The sequence below is a fragment of the Symphalangus syndactylus genome, chromosome 3 (genome assembly GCF_028878055.3).
Source record: "Symphalangus syndactylus isolate Jambi chromosome 3, NHGRI_mSymSyn1-v2.1_pri, whole genome shotgun sequence".
NCBI lineage: Eukaryota > Metazoa > Chordata > Mammalia > Primates > Hylobatidae > Symphalangus > Symphalangus syndactylus.
In genome coordinates, this window is record NC_072425.2 from 103,829,922 (window position 1) to 103,852,500 (window position 22,579).

The 22,579-nt window shown below is 48.5% G+C and overlaps 2 protein-coding genes across 2 annotated transcripts in view; one reads left to right on the forward strand and one right to left on the reverse strand.

Moving 5' to 3' along the window:
- Window positions 1-4,409: 4,409 nt before the first annotated feature.
- Window positions 4,410-8,957, forward strand: DLX5 (distal-less homeobox 5). The gene is made up of 3 exons (XM_055269978.2): window positions 4,410-4,972; window positions 6,863-7,047; window positions 8,165-8,957. The coding sequence occupies exons 1-3, from the start codon at window positions 4,618-4,620 to the stop codon at window positions 8,492-8,494; spliced, it is 870 nt and encodes a 289-aa protein (XP_055125953.1). The 5' UTR covers window positions 4,410-4,617; the 3' UTR covers window positions 8,495-8,957.
- Window positions 8,958-18,230: 9,273 nt separating this feature from the next.
- The window catches only part of DLX6 (distal-less homeobox 6), a 5,530-nt gene continuing 1,181 nt past the window's right edge, over window positions 18,231-22,579 (reverse strand). Inside the window, exons 2-3 of the mRNA XM_055272634.2 lie at window positions 21,438-21,631; window positions 18,231-19,475 (exon numbers count right to left, since the gene is read on the reverse strand). Coding sequence (XP_055128609.1) covers window positions 19,224-19,475; window positions 21,438-21,631 — 446 coding nt within the window. The 3' untranslated portion in view covers window positions 18,231-19,223. The remainder of the gene's footprint in view (window positions 19,476-21,437; window positions 21,632-22,579) is intronic.

The window sequence follows — 22,579 nt, forward strand, 5'->3', positions numbered from 1 at the left end:
TATTAAATGGCCTTAGTGCCCCAGCTCAAAGATAACTGCAGCTCCATTGTAATAAAATGATTACTCAGGTCTACCTCCACAAAATGTTTGACTTAACCAGTTGTTGTGTTTGAGATTTCTGGGATGCAAAGTACTCTAAATGGATCATGATAAGAGTGAATTGCTCAGAGCATTTTTCACTGGACAGTTAAAGAAAGATTATGGATAAAGCAGTGCAAATAAAAAGAAAAATAAACCTCACCCCCAAAACTGGACTTTTAAAGAATGAATATTCTACTGATAAAGTCAAGAAGTGCTTTTTATACCAAGTGTGCCTATACAATGATAGCATCATATTAAGGGGTCCTTTATTTACCTGAATTATGCACATCTAATTGATGTGTACAATGTTTTATATAAATGAAAGTTTCCATATTAAAAATATCTTAAGTTCGTAAATTAAATATTTTCAACTGCACTGAATTTTCTGAGTTTCAAGCCCAAAAGAAAAGGTGTTCTACTGTTGGCACTTCTATGAGTAAATAGATTTCCAGATAGGCTACGTGGAGAAAGCTGAGTAAATGCTGTTATTAAAATTTTCTGCTACCCCACCCCCTTCCGCGGCTCTCTCCCTGCAAACTCAGTGGCACTCTTTTCAGCCCATAGTAGTGAATGACTGAAAGCTTCCCAAGCACCTCATCTAACTAAAGGAGGGCCTGCTTCTTCACAAATGTCTAGGAAAGGTGGCCGGGGGCGGTGGCTCACGTCTGTAATCCTAGCCCTCTGGGAGGCCAAGTTGTGTGGATCCCTTGAAGTCAGGAGTTCGAGACCAGCCTGACCAGCATGGCGAAACTCTGCCTCCATTAAAAGTACAAAAATTAGCCGGGCATGGTGGTGGATGCCTGTAATCCCAGCTACTCAGGAGGCTGAGGCAAGAGAATCGCTTGAACCCGGAGGCAGAGGTTGCAGTGAGCCAAGATCATGCCACTGCACTCCAGCCTGAGCAACAAAGCAAGACTCTGTCCTAATAATAATAATAATAATAGTAATAATAATAATAATAAAAGGCTAGGAAAGGAGAGTCATGCTTGATGTCTTCCAGTCACCCCAGGTGGGGACACTGAAGGAGCGCCTTACACCCAAGAATTGAGGGATGGGGCAGGGGGCACCAAGAAAAAGGTGACCCAGAAAAAGGTGAGCCGGTGGGAGGAGGAAGGAAAAGTATGAATGTGCAAGAAGGAAAGGAAAGGGCATGGGAATTGAGAGAAAGATGTATTGGAAGTACAGATAAAGAAAGCCACCTGGGAGTGAACTCTAACACTAAGGACCGGTTGGTGTCCGGCCAGTGACTGAGCCTGTGGTTTGCCATTTGCGCAATGTTGCTCGAGGACACTGGGTGGCGCTCGTGGTAAAGACTTGCACTTATCTTACGGTTCCCCCCGCTACTTCCCCTTCCTTCCCTTTGCAGATTTCGGCTACTAAAAGATGAAATTACTTACATTCTTCCTACGTGTCTCAGCGGGAAGCGCACTGCTGGAAGAGTTTGATGCCGTGGGGCTGTTTCTCCACGGCTGGATTTGTCGGTGGATTTTGAGAGGCAATAGCGTCCAGCCCGCTGGCCTTAGGAAAAAGCTGGAGGCCATAGTGTGAGAACTACCTCACAACACCAGCAAAAGTTTGCTGCTCTGAGAGCCGGGATACCGGCCGGTGTATGTCCTGAGCGTGGGTCCGAAGCCGCAGACAGGCCCGCAGAGCAGCCGGCAGTGCACAGAGCTACAATGCCTATATTGTGAAATTAAATAAAACTGTATTGTGAACAGACTCTCCGCTGCTTTTAACTTAGTGCTTCCTCTCCCTCCTGGCTGCCTTTAAGGAAGGGGTGGAGTGGGGAGTGGGGTCAACCTAGAAAAGAGGAACAAAATCAAGAAAGTTGAGGCTCTGGACCTGTAGAGACACATCCAGATTTGGTCTCACCCAGAAGCAGAATGGCTCAAGGGTGCGTGAGGGCCAACGTTCTAATGCTTTAGGAACCGAAACAAAGAAGTTAAATTCTTCCCTCCCGCCCCACTCCTTTTTGTCTTTTATGAAATGTGGGAAAGAATGTCCATTTTGACCGCGGGGTTTTGGGGGGGGGGTGAAGTTTAGCAAGGTTTAGAACTAATTTGACATCGTAACATTATTTTCAATCTGATCCCGAACTTCTAAATTTTGCCCCAATTCTGTAGCTTCCAATCCCATCCTGGTTAGAATCTGCCATCTCAGCAAGGTGTAAGGGCATTGCTAGGAACACCCTGTTCAGTATAACCATGTGGTAACTCAAATCTCTATTTAACCAAAAGTGTCGGAGATAGGGGACCAGAGGAAGGGAGGCCTGGCTCCCTGCCCACTTGTCTTTGCCGGGAGGTGCTTTGAACTGTCCTTGGCATTGATCTGGGGAAGCGACTCCTGTAATTAAATGGCAGGGTGTGTATCAGGTGACTCGATGGGCGCCGATAACTTCTCCAGAGCAGAGCCCAGGACCGCAGCCCCATGTTTCCCCGCCGTTCTTTAGCTCCTCACAGCCTACATCTAGACGGTTAACAGCCTGTCGGTAATCGACAGCGCCGAGTCAGGGCTGGCTGGCAGCTGCAGCTCTGTTTACCCCGAAGTCTATCTCAGAGAAGCCCGCGGCAGCCCAGGCCCAAAGCTCGTGACTCGGGCCAGTGGGAGAAGGAGAATGCTGCTGGGCGCCAGTCTCCTGGCGCCCCCGAAAGGAAGTTTCCCCCGAAAGGAAGTGCGACAATAGCTGTGTTTTTTTGGTGCAGTCCAGACCGCAAAGGCAGGGAGTTGGTGCACGCGCGGCAACTCTGCTTTGGAGTTCCTGAGCGAGGCTGTAATTTGCTCTGAGTTCCAGACACCCTACCTCTACCTGTCGGCCTGTTTTGGGCCCGAGTGGCTCCACACTCCAAGGAAGGCTAAACTAATACTAGACACAACTAACACAGACACTTTCTTCTTTGGTAGGAGGGAAAACGGAGGGGAGGCCAGATAACCCTAGATAGCGTGTGGAACTCCCAGATTGCCGGTCTTGGACCCCGTAAAGGAAGATGTAGGAAGGCCCCAAATCAGGATCCAGTCCCTGGAGTTGCCTATTTGAGGGGAGTAACAACGGGGATTGGGAGAGATTTTTATGTTGAATTTCTGAACTCCCAGCTGGATCATGACTAGAACAAGGATAGCACCTCCTGAAGAGCAAAGTTTAGACCTCGTGTATCAACTGAATGATTCTTGAATCCTTTCTTCCCTTGCATATGAGCTAAGTAGGATGTCTTTGCAGCAGGAAATAAAGGGGAGAGGGTACAGAAATCCGGGTCTGGGAAATGGAGAGACTGGGCCTCGAGTGCCACATTCATGGAGTCAGGAGGGGGAAATCAATGAGCATCATCTGACTTTGCAAAGGCTTTGATCCTTGTCTCCTTCCCCACTTCCGAGACTTTCCCATCCTTTCCTGGAGGCATGGCAGGTTATACATGGATCCATTCACCTTTGCGGGAGTCTTTGGCCACTGAACATAGTTAAAGAGCCTTTATTCCAATGGCTTGAAAATAGATGAAAATATTAAACAGAAGTGGAGCTGTTTGGCTCTTTTTGCAAGCCAGCAACGAGGATTTGGCCTTCCTTAAGTTATATTTGTTTAAGACAGTAATTTTTAAAAGTCATTGTAAGGACTTTGGGCTGCAGGAACTCTCCCTGCCATTCACCGGCTTAATGGACATCGCGCGTTCTTGGGCATTCCTATCCAGCCAGCGTCCGGGAGATACTCATCTACTGCAAAGGAAGTTGCCTCTTTCCCCAAAGAGCAAATTTTCAAAACATGTAAGTTACAACTTGCCTCCCAACACTCCACTAAAAAAAAAAAAAAATTGCTGCTTCCCTTCCTTCTTGCCTCCATCCTACATCCCCCCCGCTCCCCACTCCCTGCACCTTGACTCCCTATTTCAGTATCAGTGTTTAATTCTACACTCGCCTTTGGTGCAGCCCACGGGGGCGGGGTAGTGGGGAGCAAGGAAAGATGGTCGCCCACCTCATTCCCAAAACATGTGCACTTTTGAGGCTTCTGATTGGAACACATTGTCCCCAGACATCACAGAGCCTTCTGTGGCTTCTGCGATGTCTTTGGAATTTACTAAAAACAAATAGACTGAGACCCCTCCCCACTCCACAACAAGCAAAAACACAAACAAGCGCGCGGGCGCGCACACACACAAACACACACACCCCCTCCCTACCCCCCACCCCCTTTTTAAGCAATGCTTTGTTGTGCTAAAACTAGTTGGACGAGTTAGGGTGTTACTGCTGCTCCCGAGGCCCTGGCCAATAGAACCAGATCCACCCCGCTGTGCGTAAGCGCGCAATTAAGGATTTAACCAAGGCTGTGCTGCGCCTCAGCCAGCAGTCAGCCGGCCGGAGACAGAGACTTCACGACTCCCAGCCTCCTCCTCGCCGCGGCCGCCGCCTCCTCCTTCTCTCCTCCTCCTCTTCCTCCTCCTCCCTCGCTCCCACGGCCATGTCTGCTTAGACCAGAGCAGCCCCACAGCCAACTCGGGCAGCCGCCGCCGCCACAACAGCAAGGACAGCCGCTGCCGCCGCCCGTGAGCGATGACAGGAGTGTTTGACAGAAGGGTCCCCAGCATCCGATCCGGCGACTTCCAAGCTCCGTTCCAGACGTCCGCAGCTATGCACCATCCGTCTCAGGAATCGCCAACTTTGCCCGAGTCGTCAGCTACCGATTCTGACTACTACAGCCCTACGGGGGGAGCCCCGCACGGCTACTGCTCTCCTACCTCGGCTTCCTATGGCAAAGCGCTCAATCCCTACCAGTATCAGTATCACGGCGTGAACGGCTCCGCTGGGAGCTACCCAGCCAAAGCTTATGCCGACTATAGCTACGCCAGCTCCTACCACCAGTACGGCGGCGCCTACAACCGCGTCCCAAGCGCCACCAACCAGCCAGGTACATGGACAGGGGGCAGGCTGGGCAGATACAGGGCGACTAGGACGCTGGGGGCGCGAGATGGGGTGGTAGATTGGGGGCCACAGCGGTTCACTGCAGTGGGGGCGCATGCGGCAGAAGGGAGTAGGACCCAGACCCTCCGACAAAGAGAGTTTCTCGAGCCAGCATTTTAGGGATTCTTAGTAGGAGAGCCCTGTGGAGGTTCGAACTAGCGTCTCTCCCCTCCGGCACCTTCCAAGGCCCTTCAGTTGCTGAATTCCCAGCTTGCCCGGCCAGGAAGCCGGCTAGGCTGGAAAGGGGATAGGGGTGGAGAGAAGAAAGAATCAAGCAGCTCCTGGCGTTTGCGTAATAAAGAGGAGGTTAGTTGTTGGGAACTTTGGTAAGCGTGCTGTGTTGGTTCGAGTGGGAATAGAAGGCTGCCTCAAAGACTCAAGTCAGGATTAGTTTGAGAGCCGCCACAAGCTAGCACGGTGCGGGTGCCCTGAGCACGCTGGGTGGGGGTGGGGGGTTAAGGAGTTGTAGCCAGCCAGAGAAGAGCGCGCCGAGAGTTTTGCGGTTTATCCAGGCATTTCCAAAAACAAAAAGCCATTTAAAGGTGGAGGAGGGTTGCTGAGGGGTCACGTTGTAGGATAGATTTTTTTTTCTGTCTCCATAGGCGCCCACAATTTGTCTTTCCGTCCTCCTTTTTCGTCCACTTTGAAACTTAGAGAGTTTAAGAGGGTTAGTGAGCTTGGGCGGTAAGAGAGAGGCATGAGGCTCGGCGGAGAGGTTTTACTGGTAAGGTTTGATCTCTTCCCACCAGCACATTAATAATCCTGCTAATATTAGCATCCCCTACTCTGGCAGAATTGAGACAACAGCCCTCATCCTCCACACTTCTCCCTGGAACTTGACACACACACACACACACACACACACACACACACCCTGGAGAGGTTCTCCGTCAGTTCCAGACGGGTGGTAGTTTTGAGGAAGGGGAGTTGTAGCCCCAGGGCACGTTTGTACAACACGCGTTTGGCCATCCCGCCCCCTCCCGCCCAAACCCATACTCATGACAGTGAGAATCTCGTCCTGACCTGCCGCCCCTTTCCTACGAAAACACCCCGCCACTGGTTCCTTCTCAATGTGTGACTCTTGCTGAACACTGAAAGAGAGCCCCGGGTTGAGGTGTCTTCGTTTCTTTCACTCTCTCTGTATTTCGTGCATAAGTGGAAGTTTTTTTTTTTTTTTTTTTGCCAAGAACATATTAAGTCTATTTGTAAAAGAAACCAGACACATCTGTGCCCTCGCAGATCTGCAGCGAGATTATGGGGGCTGCATAATCGACCCTCTGTCTGCGGCGGCCCCGACCGCTTGCTGCTGAAGTGAAGGAGCATAGTTTGCTTGTGGGTCTTTGAACTTTGGAGACCTCGGTTAGCGTCTTCCCTGGCCAAGCCTCTGGCTTCTGCGGGCGCCCGAACAGACGCCGACAGAAGCGGGGTCATGGCCCAGGGCCGCCTCCTTGAAGCCTGGGGAGGGGCTGGTGTTCTTGAAGCCTGGGGAGGGGCGGAAACGCGGGGGAGCACAGGGTGGGCGTAAAAACAAGTCCAGGAGAAGAAGGAACCACCGCAAGAGCTGAATCCCAGATGCCAAGGAGAAAGCTGTGTTGTAGGAAGCGCTTTGCACAAACTATCTGAATGAACAGAGTAGGAATTAATCAGAGGCTATCCCGCTTTTCCATATTTGGGGGAGGAGCATATTTATCGCGGTCTTGGAAAGCAAAGGTGGTGGTGATATGGGAAAAGAGTGAAGACTGCGTGGTAAGAAACTCTAGGACTCTATCTGAGGCCCTTCCGCAAAAGGGGCATTGTCTGGTGACAAGCTTTAACTGAGTCTGTTTTGATTATTTAGAGAAAGAAGTGGCCGAGCCCGAGGTGAGAATGGTGAATGGCAAACCAAAGAAAGTTCGTAAACCCAGGACTATTTATTCCAGCTTTCAGCTGGCCGCATTACAGAGAAGGTTTCAGAAGACTCAGTACCTCGCCTTGCCGGAACGCGCCGAGCTGGCCGCCTCGCTGGGATTGACACAAACACAGGTAAATACGCCGCTGCCAGGCACTAGACCTGCCTGAGCTGCACGTCTGGCTGGGTCGCGCGGTTCAGTCTTGATGGGACTGGAGCTGTTTCGACAGTACCCGTGAGAAACTAACAGACCCAAAGACACCAGCCCCTAAGCTTTTCCCTCGGTGAGTTAGGTCTTGAGACGGTTGGGGATGGGATTCATCAGCGGTCTGGAGATGCCTCCCACTAACCGCGCCCCCCGCCCCCACCCCTCATCGGGCCTCCGGAGCTCTAGGGCCAATTTCGCGGGTTGAAAGCAAGCGGAGGGTTATTTCTAAGGCGGCCTTGGCAGCCCAGAGAAGCTATCTGATTTTCTTAACAATGTAGAGCCTCCTCGGGGTGAGCAGGGCCTGGTGTCCTCGCGGTGGTCTCAGGCTAAGAAAAGGCTGAGAACGTCGCCTGGGGCGGAGAAACTGAAGGGTCGTGCCCTGAGCCTAGGGGAGCTTCAGGCCACGGCCGCCGGAGAGTCGCGAGGTGGGGGGCGCTATTGTACGGGGAAAGTCTTCCTGGATTGTCCCATTCCCTTTACTCCAACCCAGCTGGGGCCTACGGAAGCGTAAAGAATGTTCGAGTCGCCGCCAAGAGCTGCAGTCAGATTCTGGCCTCTCTGAGGTGCAGAGGGAGTGAAGGGAGTAGGACGGGAGGTTGGGAGCTCGCTCTTTTTTCTCACCACAGGCGCGCGTAGCCTGCCCCACGCCCCTTCCCCGCCGGGCTCCCGCGATTGTTTTGAAGACCTTCGCCGCGTTCCGCGCGTCCTGCGCAGGCTTACACGAGGCGCGCCGCCGCCGCGGACACTCGGGCGCACACCCGCCGCGCTCGCGTCCCCCACCCCCAGCCCAAACGAAAGACAAGCCTTGGGGTCGTGGCCTCGCTGGGCCGGGGCGCACCGAGCCGGCCAGGGCGTCCTCTGGGGCCAGAGCTCCATGGTTTGCCTAAGTCACAGCTTCTGGGCCGTAGGCCGCAAGCGGCGGGGAGACGCCAGGCAGGGCTGGGCCGCCCAGAAGCCCGAAGATGCCTCCAGTCGCCGCCCCGGGGAAGGCGCGGGCGACCTCTGAGTGTCCCGGTAACGTGTGCCTTTGTTCCCCAACTCAGGTGAAAATCTGGTTTCAGAACAAAAGATCCAAGATCAAGAAGATCATGAAAAACGGGGAGATGCCCCCGGAGCACAGTCCCAGCTCCAGCGACCCAATGGCGTGTAACTCGCCGCAGTCTCCAGCGGTGTGGGAGCCCCAGGGCTCGTCCCGCTCGCTCAGCCACCACCCTCATGCCCACCCTCCGACCTCCAACCAGTCCCCAGCGTCCAGCTACCTGGAGAACTCTGCATCCTGGTACACAAGCGCAGCCAGCTCAATCAATTCCCACCTGCCGCCGCCCGGCTCCTTACAGCACCCGCTGGCGCTGGCCTCCGGGACACTCTATTAGATGGGCTGCTCTTTCTTATTCTCTTTTTTGGGACTACTGTGATTTGCTGTTCTAGGAAATCATAAAGAAAGGAATTCATATGGGGAAGTTCGGAAAACTGAAACAAAAAGATTCATGTGTAAAGCTTTTTTTTTTTTTTGCATGTAAGTTATTGCATTTCAAAGGACCCCCCCCTTTTTTTACAGAGGACTTTTTTTGCGCAACTGTGGACACTTTCAATGGTGCCTTGAAATCTATGACCTCAACTTTTCAAAAGACTTTTTTCAATGTTATTTTAGCCATGTAAATAAGTGTAGATAGAGGAATTAAACTGTATATTCTGGATAAATAAAATTATTTCGACCATGAAAAGCAGAATGTTTCCGAAAAATACTTCATTCTGCCCCTCTGATAACTGGCTAGTGAAGTTTTATTGAAGGCAACTAAAGAAGGACAAGCTCTGCAGAGATCCAACAAGGCAAAAAGGAAAACAGAAGTCGGGGCTGCATGCATGCAGACTGTATATGTATATATGTTCAATGCTATACTTTGTGTGTGTGTGTGCATATATATATATATAATATATATATGGCAAGTTTCTAGTACTGCCATATCATATATAATTGTTTCAGGTAGAAACTAATGCTGAAATAAAAATACATCCCTCTCACCCTGTGAGTTAGAAGGCAACAGAAATCCCTCAATAACCCCTCTGAATTCTAAGCTCAAAGCAATTATCTTGGAGAAGCGCCCCCACCCATCAGCCTCTGTGTAGTGCCAGAGCAATTAGACAAATTACCCTTCAAAGGGAGTTTCCAGAGATGAGAAAACGAAAAGAAAAAGAAATCTCCCCTCATACCTATTACATTTTTAAAAAATCTGAAATGTTTGGAGCATGGCAAATGATAGAACCTTGGACTCTTTGGAGTATGATTATAAATGTATCAGCTCTTTTCGAGAGATGAAAAGATTGCAGATATTGGGAAGAGGGAACTTCAGGGTTGGGGAAAGGAAGGAATGAAAGCATTGTGGCGCCGTGTTGATTTCATTTTGTGTGAGATAATACTCTTAATATTTCCCTTCCTTCCTTTTTTCAGGAAGGGGCTTCCTCTGTTTTGCTTTTACATAAAACAGTGGCAAAACAGGTTCTAAATGATGCAAAATAGAATCTGTTTACGAGGATTTCTCCTTTGGGAAGCCTTCTTTGGGACAGAGAGGAAGGATTTGCTGCAGCTGTGCCCTGTGTCCCTTCCTTCTTCTTGCACTCCTGCATGTAGATATCAACAGCATGACCAGAGCTACGCACTGCGCCTAAAGACCCAGGCCTGAATTGTAGGTGTCTTTCTGTCTGGCCGTCCTTCAGTGGGCCGGACTCTATTTCCTTAGGATACGAAGGAAAATGTTGTGTTGGAAATTACAAGATGCATGTGAAATATTTTACAGCTAGGAAGTCGGCAGCAATAAATGTGACAAAAGAGCCTTCTTAAAGTGGGGGTAGATTAGAGCATAAAAAATTATATCCTGTCACTGAGGATTTCTCAGAAGGCTCTTCCAGGGTTGGGAGACTAGACCTGAAAAGGCACGCTGTGTGCCCTGAGGGGAATTTACCTTACCTACATGTTTCTCTCTCTCTCCTCTCTCCCTCCCTCCCTCTCTCTCTCTTTCTCTCTGTCTCTCTGCCTGCCGCCTCCTCCTCTTCTCTCCCTACCTCCCTTCCACCTCCTTTATTTTTTTCGTTCTCTTCTCCTTTACTTTTTTTCTAGAAGAGTTACCAGGCCCGCCAGTGTGGAACAGCTTGCTTCTTGGAGGAATCAGTATTTTGACCGCTCTTTAGACATACCCCGCAGCCTGGCTCCGAGGCAGAACTACTCCCGGCAGCCTGGCCTGTGGACCTCTCCTCCCGCAACCCCAGCGGCCGCGACTCAGTATTTCCGTCTCCCCAATCCACTCCAGCCGTACTTTCTCGGAAGGAGCACTGGGTGCGGGGAAGAGGGGGTAATAGGAAGGTTTGCGGGGGGCGGGGGGGCGGGAAGCCAAAGGGTGCCCCATTTTGTTTTCTGCGCTTACAGAGAATAGGGGGATTGGGGAAGAGATGAAGATATCCACTTCCTGCTTTTTTTCTTTGCTTTGTAAGGATTTCGGGAGTCTCCATTACATCGAGAGCTAGCGCTTTATTTCTGGCGACTCCGACTGGGAGAAACCCGCGCCCGCGGTGAGCCAGCGCCTCGCTTTCCCCTGCGCGGACGCCTCTCCCTGCCAAGGGGTGCGTGTTTGGGAAGGCTGGGGGTGAGGGCGCACCCACTGCACACCTCCAATATTTCTCACCTACTGGCTGCCTGTGAGTGGCAAGAATGTGCTTGGAACTTACTGTTTTCCTTTGTGCACACAAAGAAGGCAGATATTTTTCCAGCTGTCCCTATCATCTCCCCAGCCCCATTACTGGTGGAAAAGAAGGGGGATCCCTTCCTCATCCCCATTCACCGGGCGCGGCCGAGCTGAGGGAAGGGAGGGTTCGGATTCTTCTAGAGAAAGAGGGAAGCTCTTTTTAAGTGACCACTCCTCCACCCTAGGTTTGAGGCTGCTTGTCGTTAAGATCACTAAAGCCTCATTGCGAGGTGGCCCAGCCCAACGCCGCGCTGACACAGACTTGGTTTCAAGATTCCTTCCCTTGTGCTAACCTCACTTCTTCCACTCGCAAAGGCCTCTTCTCTGGTGCGGTTTTTATTTTTTAGCTTGGTCTGGGAGCCGTGGACAAAAATATTCTGGTAAACCAGTCTGCAGCGGGCTTTCCCTGGCACCATGGGGATTCTCTCGGGGAATTTAACTCCCTGCAGTCCCGCGCCCAAGGATGTAAAAATAACAGATCTTCAGCAAAGTCTAAAAATATCTATGTGATGTTTCTCTCCCTTGCCCTCCCTTCCACCTTCTCTTCCTCTCCATTGTTTTTCCTACGTCGAATATAAACGTGCTCCACTCCCCAGCATATTCCCGGACCGGCCGGCCACACTCTTGACATCGCACTGGGTGATCCCTCTGCCTGCCTCTTCCGGTTTCCACTTGCCTAGCTCTCAGTCTAGTGCTCCCAAGACGAATCAAGTCCTTTCTAAGATTAATGTTATTTTCAGTGGGCGTCTTCATACTCCCCACCCCTTACTTCCAACACCTCACCCCCACCTTCGGAGCTCCTCACAGACTCCAGGAAGGCTGGGGCATGCGGTCAGGGCCAGCGCGATTCCTTGGTGCCCAGACCGCCTCCTGGGCCCTCCTGTAAGAGATCAGATAAATTGGCCTTTGTTTGAGGCTCAGGTTGGGCTTGGCAGATTTCTGCCCTTTTTCCCCCCTTTTTTCCTGGCGGCCACCTCCTTGTGGGACAAGGGGCGGCCTGGGGATCCGAGAGAAGCCGCATTCCTGTGGGTGCCAAGCGGCTCCAGTGCTGAGCCACAGGCCTGAGACACACACACAGAGGAACCCGCAGACCTCGCTGCCCTTGATCTCGCTCTCTCGCTCTCCCTCCCTTCGGGGCACCCACCCGGGAGCCTGTCCACTCACACTCGGATCCACCCAGGGCACGGCCTCAGGCCGAAGAGCGTTGATCCGCACAAAGACACAAACGCACACAACCCCCTCCGGTGACACAGGCCAGGCCAGGATCTCCCCGCCCATGTCAATCTCCTCTCTCCCGCCCCTTATCCCACAATCCCAGACGCGTCGGCTGGCCTCCTCTGGTTCCTTTGATCCCACCGGACGCCCCACGGCTCGCGGCGTCCTGGCCGCGCCGTCCTGGGAGTCACCCACGGCGCGCCAAAGCCAGGCTGCGCTCACCTCCTCCCAGCGCACCCTATAGCTCACTCCAGCCTTGACACCGTTCAGTCTCCTGAGCTCTCCAGCCCGAAGAGCCTGGGATGCCTGCTGGAACACTGCCCCCACATCCTCCTTCTTAGCGCTTCCTTGTATTCTGGGCGAGGGACCTTTAGGCTACCCCACTACCCCTCCTCTCCGCCCCATCCCTGCAACCCCTTGGATCGCGCGCCTCCCACTGGTCACTGGGATCTTGCCAACCTAGCGCTCTCTAGCCCTCCCGGAGGCACACCCAGAGGGCAGACGCCCTCGGGCACCTCTGGGAAGCTCGCCACGCCGGCGGATCCGCCTGCGGTCACCCAGCTCCTCCACCCTTAAGCACCCCCTCCCACAGTAGCTGGTGGAGGCTCCGGCCGCTCCAGAGCTTGGGGAGGGGGCGCTGCGGCTTGCTCTCGGCCTCGGCTCGCTCTCCCAGGTTGCCCGCGGTCTTTGCACACAGTGCTTGGTTTTTTTCAACCTCAGCCCAGTCGCAGCGAACTCTGGGCCTTAAAAATAGCCCAAATAGCGGTGGCACATGTGGGATTGGTTAAATATTTTCTACGCAGCCCTGTCTCTTCCCCCCCCACCACCACCAACCCCCAGCGTTTTCTGTTGCATCTGACAGGCTTTAGATTCCTCAAGGCAGAAAGTATACATTGTATCTATTACGCGCGCGCGTGTGTGTGTGTGTGTGTGTGTGTGTGTTGGGGGTGGGGAGCCTTTCCTTTCAATCATCCAAGGCTGCCGGCTGTAATGTAATAACCTGTTTTATAGGTCGGGCTCTAACCGTGAAGATAGGAACTGAGGGAATTTACATCAACCTCTCTTTAAAGCAGATGAGAGTCCTGTTTTGCATCAATTAAATGTTCCTGCTCTTTTGTTCACTTGGACTTCTTATTTACTTCTGATTTATGGGATCCGAAGGAGTCTCTTTGCCAAAAGCACATGTATTATTGAGTCTGTTCCACATCCTAAACCAAGATTTATATAAAACCGTGAAATACCACACATTACGACCTTTCACCACAGGAAGGAAAAAAACGGCTTTATAACATCATTCTACACACATACCCTCCCTCTCTCCTAGCTTCGGTAAGGATTCTCTGTGGGATCTTCACCATGCAGTCTAGTGTATTTTTTTTTTTTAAGAAGTGGGTGAGGGTGAAGGGTGGTAAACAGTTCCCAAGCTATGATTTATTTTAAAGGCTTTTTTTTTCTCTCTCGCTAACCAAGAAGACAGAAACCTGCCAATGGAAGCTTATTGTCATCCAGGACTATTTCTGCCACCTGCCATTTGCAAGGTCAGGGAAGAGGGGCGGAGGAAGAGCAGGATATGGACTCAACTTTCATCTATAAACAAGGGTCACTAAACAGGGGACATTTCATTATTGCCCTTAAATTCACAAGAGCTAGGAAGCCTGCTTGCCACCCTGCAGAGTGGCCCTGGTTGGGCAGCTCCCGGGTCTGTGAAGTAGTGGGAGGAGGGAGAGTCGACACACATTGGCCCAGACGCTAGAAAAGATGCCTAGGAAATTCTCTGTATTCATGGTGGGAAAATTGAGCTCCTGGGGATAAATGGGCTTTAGGTATCTTTGACTAGGAGGTCCCCACCAGGAACCAGAACTAGACTCCAAAACCCTCCACCAGGGCAGGGGTCATCCTCCTGGAAGAAACAGCTTGAACCCCTAGAGCTCTTTGACTCTGGGATCAGCATCGTCCCCCAGCCTCTCTCCAGCCTCTCTTGCTCTAACTCTCCCTCTCTTGCTCTAACTCCCTCCTTCTTTGGTCCTCCTATATTTTAATAAGATTGACCTTGCTCATTTTAGCACATTGGTGACAGGTAGCAAAAGAAGCAGCTGGACTGGTTTATATGGGGGGGGGGGAGTGTTAATTAATAAAAGTTAATGATAGGATTAAAACCAATAGCCAGCCAAGCCAACTGGAGAAGACAGCTTCCCAGCCGGCTATATTTAATTAGCAGCAGTTAATACGTTTTCTGCTAATATCCTCTAGGATTCTATGACTTAGTTCCTGCTGAAAGAGAATGAAGACGGAGGGCAGAAACACAAGTGCCCAAGGGCATTTTGCTTGGATAACAAGAGAGACAGCAAATTCATTTAAGAAAATGTTCATAAACAAGTGACAGGCACACTCTGAGGCGATTTTGTGGAAACAATGGTGAAACTGACAAATGTTCTTTGCTTTGGGGGAGGGACACCTTTTTAAAACAGGAAAATGTTTCTGGAGAGAGAAGGGGGAAAAAAGACGGGGTTGGAAACAAAAAGAAAAAAAAATTATTTTAGACTCCAGACAAGCAGCAGATGCAGCAGCCCTTGCAAACACGTCAGCCCTGCACTATTGAAGATTTGGACATGAAATACTTCAGACCACTGATTTGCTATTTTCTTAATTCTCCCTCTTCTTTTTCCATATGAATCAAACAGTCTTTTGTCCTTCAGGGTTTGATTTGATCGCTACTGTTCACATTTCACTTTTGTATTTTCCTCTTCCTATACCATTACTCATTGAGTGCCCTGTGAAATTACAATCGTACATTTTCAACTCAGCAACCCATTTGCAGTGCAAAAATAGGGTCTAAATAATGGCTGAATTAGCCCTACTGGACAGTTTCAGATGTAACACTCTGTAATAATTATATTGCAGGCTGGATTAGGATGCTATTATCATAATCTGGACGTTTACAATTATCTGTAATTTGCAAAGATGCGCCAGGTCTTGATTACAGCAGTTTTTTTTTTTTTTTTTTTTTTGTACCACGCTAACCATCACTAAACAGTGACAGTAATAACAGCTAATTTTGCTGGCAATATAAGAGGTGCTGGGGTGTGCAAACAATTTCACACCTGGATGTGCTCACTCAACCAAGAATATAGAGAAAGAGCTTCTGCCCTGAGACTCAGAAAAATATTCTCCTGTGCTTCGGTTCAGTATAGATTTCTAGACCCTGATCATTACTTAAGAGATATTCACTGAGGGTAAGTTTTTATTTCTTGCATACTTCAAGGAACAGTTCTTATTTCTCTTCTCACACTTTCCAAGATACATGTTGCCGTTGTAATTTATCATGGGCTACAACTTTGCTTTATAGATTTCTCTATGCTGACTTTTTATCCCCTTTAACAGTAAAAGGGGTTGTTCTGTTGAGTGAAAGGATTCGAGTGAGAATGGGATCCTTAAGTATTCGATTTGTCTTTCTTGTTTTCTATGTTGATGTATTTGGTGCAGCTTGTGACTGGAGCCTGTACCATGTTTCTATAAGGTGTGGAGAGACTCAGGTGGAGATTCCAAGCTAAAATCTATTTGAAAATTATTATTCACAGCTAATCCTAGGTAAATCCAGAGAGGTCTTTACACGTGGCCATGATTTTAGATTTTTAGGCGACAAGATATCAAACGGAGCTCGCGACCGGGCTCCTTTAGAACCACAGGTATGCGGACATTTGCAAAGGCAGATGTAGTCTGATTAATCTCTGGACGGTGTAGCTCCTTCGACATCTTTCCTCCACTTGGGGGAAGGTTTCCGGAATAACTGGCCTCTGAACCCCTTCAAGGCTGCTTTCCAGGGTCTTTGCCTCAAGCTGGTGCGCCGGGGCCGTGGGGGTGGGGGGAGGCTATGCGGATCTTGGAGTTACTGCCCGCGAGCACAAACGCCGCGACCTTGGGGGTGGAGGGGCATGATTGGCTGAGACGCAGAACCGAGCTAGGGAGATAGAAAACCCAGATTTAGGGACCCACCAAGGAAGTCTCCAGCAAGAAGCGGTGCTGTTCTATCTATAGATGACTCTGTTTCCTGACCCTGTAGACATTGTAAGCAACTAGAGATGTTAAGTGCCTGAGAAATCTTTGACTTTCCATCCCAGTGCAAAAAGGCCTTTCTCGGGCGGCGGAAACCTTTTGACTAAGTTGTGTCAAAAGATAATGAGATGTTTATTGGTGCCAAAGAGAAATCGTTCCCTTCATCCCCTCCCTCCTCTACCCCACCCCCAGCTATTGTTCTCTCTCTCCCCCACTTTATCTCTTTTTAAATAGGAAATACGGTCAGAACTAGGCTCCACAACTCGAACTCTGAAACCTCTGGAGAAGTTCGAACGTGGGGAGGCGTAGTAGGCACCACCACTGGGCGATGTCTTTCGCCCACGCCCCTCCTACCAATCCCTCCCTCGGGAATCCGCTTACCATAGGGTCAATACATTCTAAAGACTGAAAATATTAACCCTTAAGGTTCAGAGGATACAGAGAAAGCCCAGTTCCAAGGGTAGTCTTGTGGGGGACTACTTGGCAGAATTTCTTGTTTAATTAAACTCCTGTTAAGAGATAAAGAGATAGATACAAATGCATCATGACAACACCTCGAATATGTCAACATGCATTTGCCGGGTTTCAGAATGTTTGTTATGCACTCACAGTGGTTTGGCATGTATCTGGTGAATTTTTTTAAAGAAAAATTAGTGTTGGTTTGATGTATGGTAGCATTCTCCCTAACGTAATTTGAATAATTCAGCAAAGCCCCACTACCAGCTGTACTTCTGCAGCCTCTTCCATTCTTTTCAGCATTATAATTTTGGTTAATTTTCAATTTTAGGTCCTACGTCTCTGCAATTTGTGTATGAATAACAGAATAATTTCCCTCTTTTGTTTCGCCTTTCCTGTTCCTGAATCTAAATAAAGATGGCTTTTTAGTATTAAAAGTGGAAGAAAATTACAGGTAATTATCTTTGACGGTAAAAACGCTGTAATCAGCGGGCTACATGAAAAATTACTCTAATTATGGCTGCATTTAAGAGAATGGAAAAAAACCTTCTTGTGGATAAAAACCTTAAATTGTCCCCAATGTCTGCTTCAAATTGGATGGCACTGCAGCTGGAGGCTTTGTTCAGAATTGATCCTGGGGAGCTACGAACCCAAAGTTTCACAGTAGGAAGGGGGAAAAAAGAAAAGAAAACATTTTTCCTAATGTAACAATGCGAATGCTAGAAAATGACAAGACTGATCGGTTTTAAACCATTCTGAAGACTGACTGAGCGTGGAAGTTGCTCAACAAAAAAAGGAACGGGTATATTGGTAAGTAGTCTTTGCTTTGTGTCTAATTATAGTGACTGTCCTTTTGCACGACTGTATGTCGCTGTCATTATATGGAGCACTCTGAGTATCTCTATTGACTTCTGATAAATGGCTCAGTGGTTTCAAGGTTCATAATTTGAAGGATGCCCAGGTCTGTAGCCATTAATTCTCGCAGTATGGGGCTTCCTGCTTGTATGACGAAAGGACTTTTCATTTTCATTATTTCTGTGCTTTCCCCAAGATCGGAAGGATGTATTTTCATCCAGGATAGTGCATTTTCTTACCTAGCTAGCTGGCAATGGGTTTTAAACATTAAGTAGGCATAATTGTGCACCCTACTCCCTATTTTTTTCTTTCCTATATTTTGAAAACCTGCATCCAAACAAAGACAAATATGGCTGTATTATTTTGGCTGGGAAAAGGGAAAGGAGAATACTCAGTTTCAGCACTAGAAACTACTGTGATGTCTAGAAGTTAACTTGAGGATAGGTCATTCTAATGTTTAAAACGTAGATAAATGTGTAGAAATTACAACAAAAACATAATACGTAAAGAAAGCTGAAAGAACATCCATGGTTAATGTTAAAGTACCTAAGACAACGGCTAGTAGTGCAAACTGACATCTTTGTAGGCACTTGATGTTCATATATTATATATATATATATGTGTGTGTATATATATATATATATATATATATATATATATATATATATGACTTCCCATATTAGGAAACAGGATTTTTTTTAAGGGTGATAGAAAAATTAATGGGGGGAAGTGAGGGAGGAGGGAGGAAAGAGAGGGACAGAGACACACAGAGAGAGAAATATACAACACACTCTTAGCGTTTTGTGGCTTTTACTCCATATATGAAAGAAGACAAAAACATACAAAGTATATGTACAACTAAAATTCAACAATATATACAGAAATGTTTCTTGATATAAACGTCCCTATTAGCTTTGTGAATGCCACCAATTCACCTAGTAAAGGTGTCAAAGCAATAGAATGGCGATTTTGATTGTTTCCTCTGTCTTTCCTGATTCCAGTTCAGGGTTTGGGGGGATGGGGTGGGGAAAGAGTAGTTTTTGTTTTGTTTTTTTTAATCAACCATCATTCCTGGTCATTGCATTTTGATAAAACATGCAGTATTCCCTTTGTAGCAATGTTCTAATCTTACAGTCACTTTTTTCTTTTTCTTTAGAGAAGGGCTGTTATGTGAGGATTTTTCTTTTTCTTGTCAGTCTGGGAATGGTAAATAAAAATGCAGGAGTCCAAAATGCTTCTCTTTCACCATGTAATGTCTTAAACTCATTAAACAAGTAAAAACGCTGCCATGTTTGTGCAGATTCTTCTGGTTGGGGGAAAATCTGTTTTTAAAAAAGTCATTTTGATGGATACTCCCAAAGAGAAGAAGAGACTCAGAGCCTGGATCCCAAGGGGTAAGAGAAAATATCCTTACAGTAAGGGGTTTCAGGAGTGCTGGCATAGAAACCAGTTTCTCTCTCACACATGCTCTTTCTGTCTCTCTGAGATGCAAGATCAATTACTGACGTTGCTCAAGAGAGAAGGTAAATCAGAAAAAAAGTGAAAAGGCAAAAAGAAAAGAAAGGTAGAAAGGAAAAGGAAAGAAAGAAGGAATGGAGGAAAGGAAGAAGTGAAAAGAAAGGAGAGGGAGAGAGAAAGATGGAGAGAGAATGAGCCTAGTCGGCTTCTCGCCACACTTATGAGCTCTCCTAAGCCTGCTCCTTCGGCTCCTTTTCGCAGATACAAGCAGGTCCCGGATCCTCTTTTCCTTGTTCAGACATTTCCCTAGGGTGTTTCCTTGGACAACTCACATCATCTGTGGTCTCTGCATCGTGTCCTGGTGTGGAGAGGAGTACCAGTGAGAATAGCCAGGCATGTAGCTGTTGGGGGGCATACTGACACCCTTGGCTGAGGCAGAAACGTCCCAGACTGGAGGCAGCGCTGGCGAGCGTGGCGACAGGGCCGCCGAGCCCTGGAGGGGGTCGCTCTCATGAGGATTACTGCCCTGCTTCAGCAGTTTCTTAAACTTAGAGCGTTTGTTCTGAAACCATATCTTCACCTGCAAGAAATGCAGCAATCATTAGGCCCATAAACATCAAACCAGTGCCTCTAGCATCACTCGGGGATTTGGAAGCAATATTAAAAAAGCAAAAAAAACAAAAAACAACCACCGCCAACGCCTACAAGCCAAGTCCCCGCCTCCTTCCACCTCTTTCTAGCCTCTTACACTCCCACTTCCTCCAAACTACTAGGTATCTTGCCTGGATACCTAAAGTTATTGTAATTCTAGAATTGCATGCTAGCATAGGTTTAAAACAACAGTATAAATAAGAAAAAACTGAATGAGATGACCAGGTCCAAAGCCTAAAGAAGGATTTTTAAAAGGAGCCCTTTCAAATCAAAGCCATTCAGTTGGATGCACCTTCTCTGAGTCTTGTCATTTTACATAGAATTTAGTAATGTAAATTTAGTCTATGTAAAATGACTATTTTACATAGTCATTTGCTCCCTGTACATGCGTAGAGATACCCAAAAGCTGTTATCTCTATACAGGTACAAGGAGCAAACGACTGAAGGAATTAAAGCCTGTACATTTATAACTAAGTGCCTTGAATATATCTATGCACATATTGCATATGCCATAGATTATACATGAAGCATCTTTCTCCAGACATAAATATATCCCCATAACCTTGCAGGGATGAAGGACTGCAGCTCCTTCATTCCCTATTTTGTATGTTGCCTAGTCAAACTGTGGTCAACGATCATCACATGATTGTTAGTATAGTAACTAAAAGTCAAAGGACTTCTGAAAAATAGACGTTAATCGGGAATCTGGGATGGGGGCATAGTATCTAGGCCAACATTTCAGATCTACTTTATTTGAAGAAAGAAATTTTATGGTGCAGCTTCTTTTACCTTTAAAATTCCCTAGCCATAGGAATCTACTTTTTCAAGAGGCATACAAGTCACTGAATAGCCGGAATCCCTTCATATCAAACCCCAAATATTATGAATAGCAATATGGAAAGAGAAAACAGGCTAAATTGAAAAAGAGCTTAAGGAACAACTGTCTTAAGTCAACACACAATCAGTCTGCAGCAACAGTCTCATAAAACCTGAGGTCCCCTTGCTGAAGATTATCTACATCAGATGAGGCCTACTTACTCCATGTAAGTAAATTAATCAACAAAAACTGCAGGTGATTGCAGCCTGGCTTTTTGACCAGGGTCCTAATATACTCACCTGAGCTCCTTCTTGTGAAATCTGAAATGCCTTCTATGGCTTTCAAATTAGTAGGATGGGAGAACTTCAGTAACTGTACTTAACTGTGGCTTCACCTGTTACAATTTTGGTAACATTTCCTTTTGATCCCCAACTCTGCCACTACACCCAAGTCCTGTGCTCCAGGGAGGCAGCTCAGACCACATCAGCCTGTCACCCAGATGACTTAACCACTGTGCTTAGGGAAATCTTCAGAAAAACCCACCTTGACACTCCTAGGATAAATAGATTGCACTTTGAAGCCTTTACTAAACCTCATTGGAACCTATGCCTACTTTGTTTTTTCGTAGTTCATTTCACAAGTTTTCTTTCTGTGTCAATGAGTTGAAAACCTTATTAGTTCACAGGGCCTACAAAAGGATCCTTAAAAAAGTTGAACCTTATTCTGCCTCCTGGCTTGTACACCTTTTTCTCCTAAATGTTTGTTCTCTTTCATGTTGTTCTGCTCTGGAATAAGACTCAATTGAATTATGAGTTTGGTCACAAAAGGATTCTAGGCTGGGGTGGGGTCGCCGAGGGTTGGGAGGATGTGCAAATCCAATCCAGTATTCAATACCAGGTCATTCATTCCAAACTGTGTTGTCCCAGGAAAGTGCATAACTGGAGCAAAAGGCATTTGTCATTAAGCTCCTTCCATCCTTGGTTGACTAGGCCAACAATTCCTCCTGATGTGCTCCCTGTCCGACCTGCAAGCGGGACCAGCATTTCAGGGATACTTGGGCTTCTCGGGAATTACCTGTGTTTGTGTCAGTCCTAAGGAAGCTGCCAGTTCGGCTCTCTCTGGAAGGGCCAGATACTGTGTCTGCTGAAAGCGATGGTTTAAAGCCTGGAGCTGCAGGCTGGAATAAATGGTCCGAGGCTTCCGAATCTTTTTCCCTTTTCCATTGAACCTGATTTCCCCGTTTTCAATCACTGTAGTTTTTTGTTGATCTGCAAGCAAATAATACAAAGGAGAGGTCACCAGGGAGGCTACTGCTGCCATCTCCCTCCTCCTGGCCTGGCATGCAACGAGTCTCCCCAAAGCCCAATAAGTGTTACCTCGAAAAATCCCTACGATGCCCCGACCTCTCTTGGTCCACTCTGCCCGTGTGCTCCCAGTGTCTGCGTAATCTCCTTGACCCAGTCCCTGGCCCTAACAATGTGCAGTGTCTGGGCCAAGGGAGCGCCAGAGGCCCTCAAACAGCCCGCTTTGCCGCAGCGGAGGCGGTGCCGGAGGCTCTCTGGGGTGCGCAGCGCAGCAAGGCGGCAGCTGTCCGGGCGGAGCGGGGCCCCTGTGCCCGGCTTAACAGTACCTGAAGCTGTGCTTGAGCCACCCAGGTGTTTACGCGGCCAGTTGACTTGATGTCACCAGCTCCAAGCTCAGTGCATCAAGCATCCTCGGCATGTTTGAAATGACTCTCTTGAGGAGGACCAAATCCTCAAACAAAACACAACCAACAGCTCAGACCAGCCCACGAGCAGGCTGCGCCTCTCACGGCAACTTTGTCCCCCTCGGGTGCTGAGAACCATCAGCCCGAGGTTGTTTGCTTCGCCTCCACGAACAAAGGAGCAGCCAACACCGTAGCGAAAACCTAGATATGGGGCCCGGTCAGGGATGAAGGTGAGGGACACTTTAAAGCCCACTGGAAAGAGCCTGACTGTTACTAGTTTAACCAGAGCGAAGGCCACGCCAGCTTCCCTCCGAGTCACTGAGGCGCACGGGGCGCCCCACGCAAAGTAGGCCACTGCCTGCCCAGCGTGGGCTGGGAAGAAAAACACGCTCCCTAGTTCCGGCCCAGAAATGTCCCCAGCCGGGTCAAACGTGGGTTACAGCCTGGAGGGAAGTAGCAAGGAAAAGGGCGCACAGACCCAGTAGGCTGGAGAGCGCAGTGTGGACCA

Bases quoted from the DNA above. Each gene is read 5' to 3' on its own strand.
- DLX5 (XM_055269978.2), top strand. From the start codon at position 4,618: ATGACAGGAGTGTTTGACAGAAGGGTCCCCAGCATCCGATCCGGCGAC. The intron at 4,973-6,862 runs GTACATGGACAG...TTGATTATTTAG, and splicing joins AAGCGCCACCAACCAGCCAG to AGAAAGAAGTGGCCGAGCCC. The intron at 7,048-8,164 runs GTAAATACGCCG...TCCCCAACTCAG, and splicing joins TGGGATTGACACAAACACAG to GTGAAAATCTGGTTTCAGAA.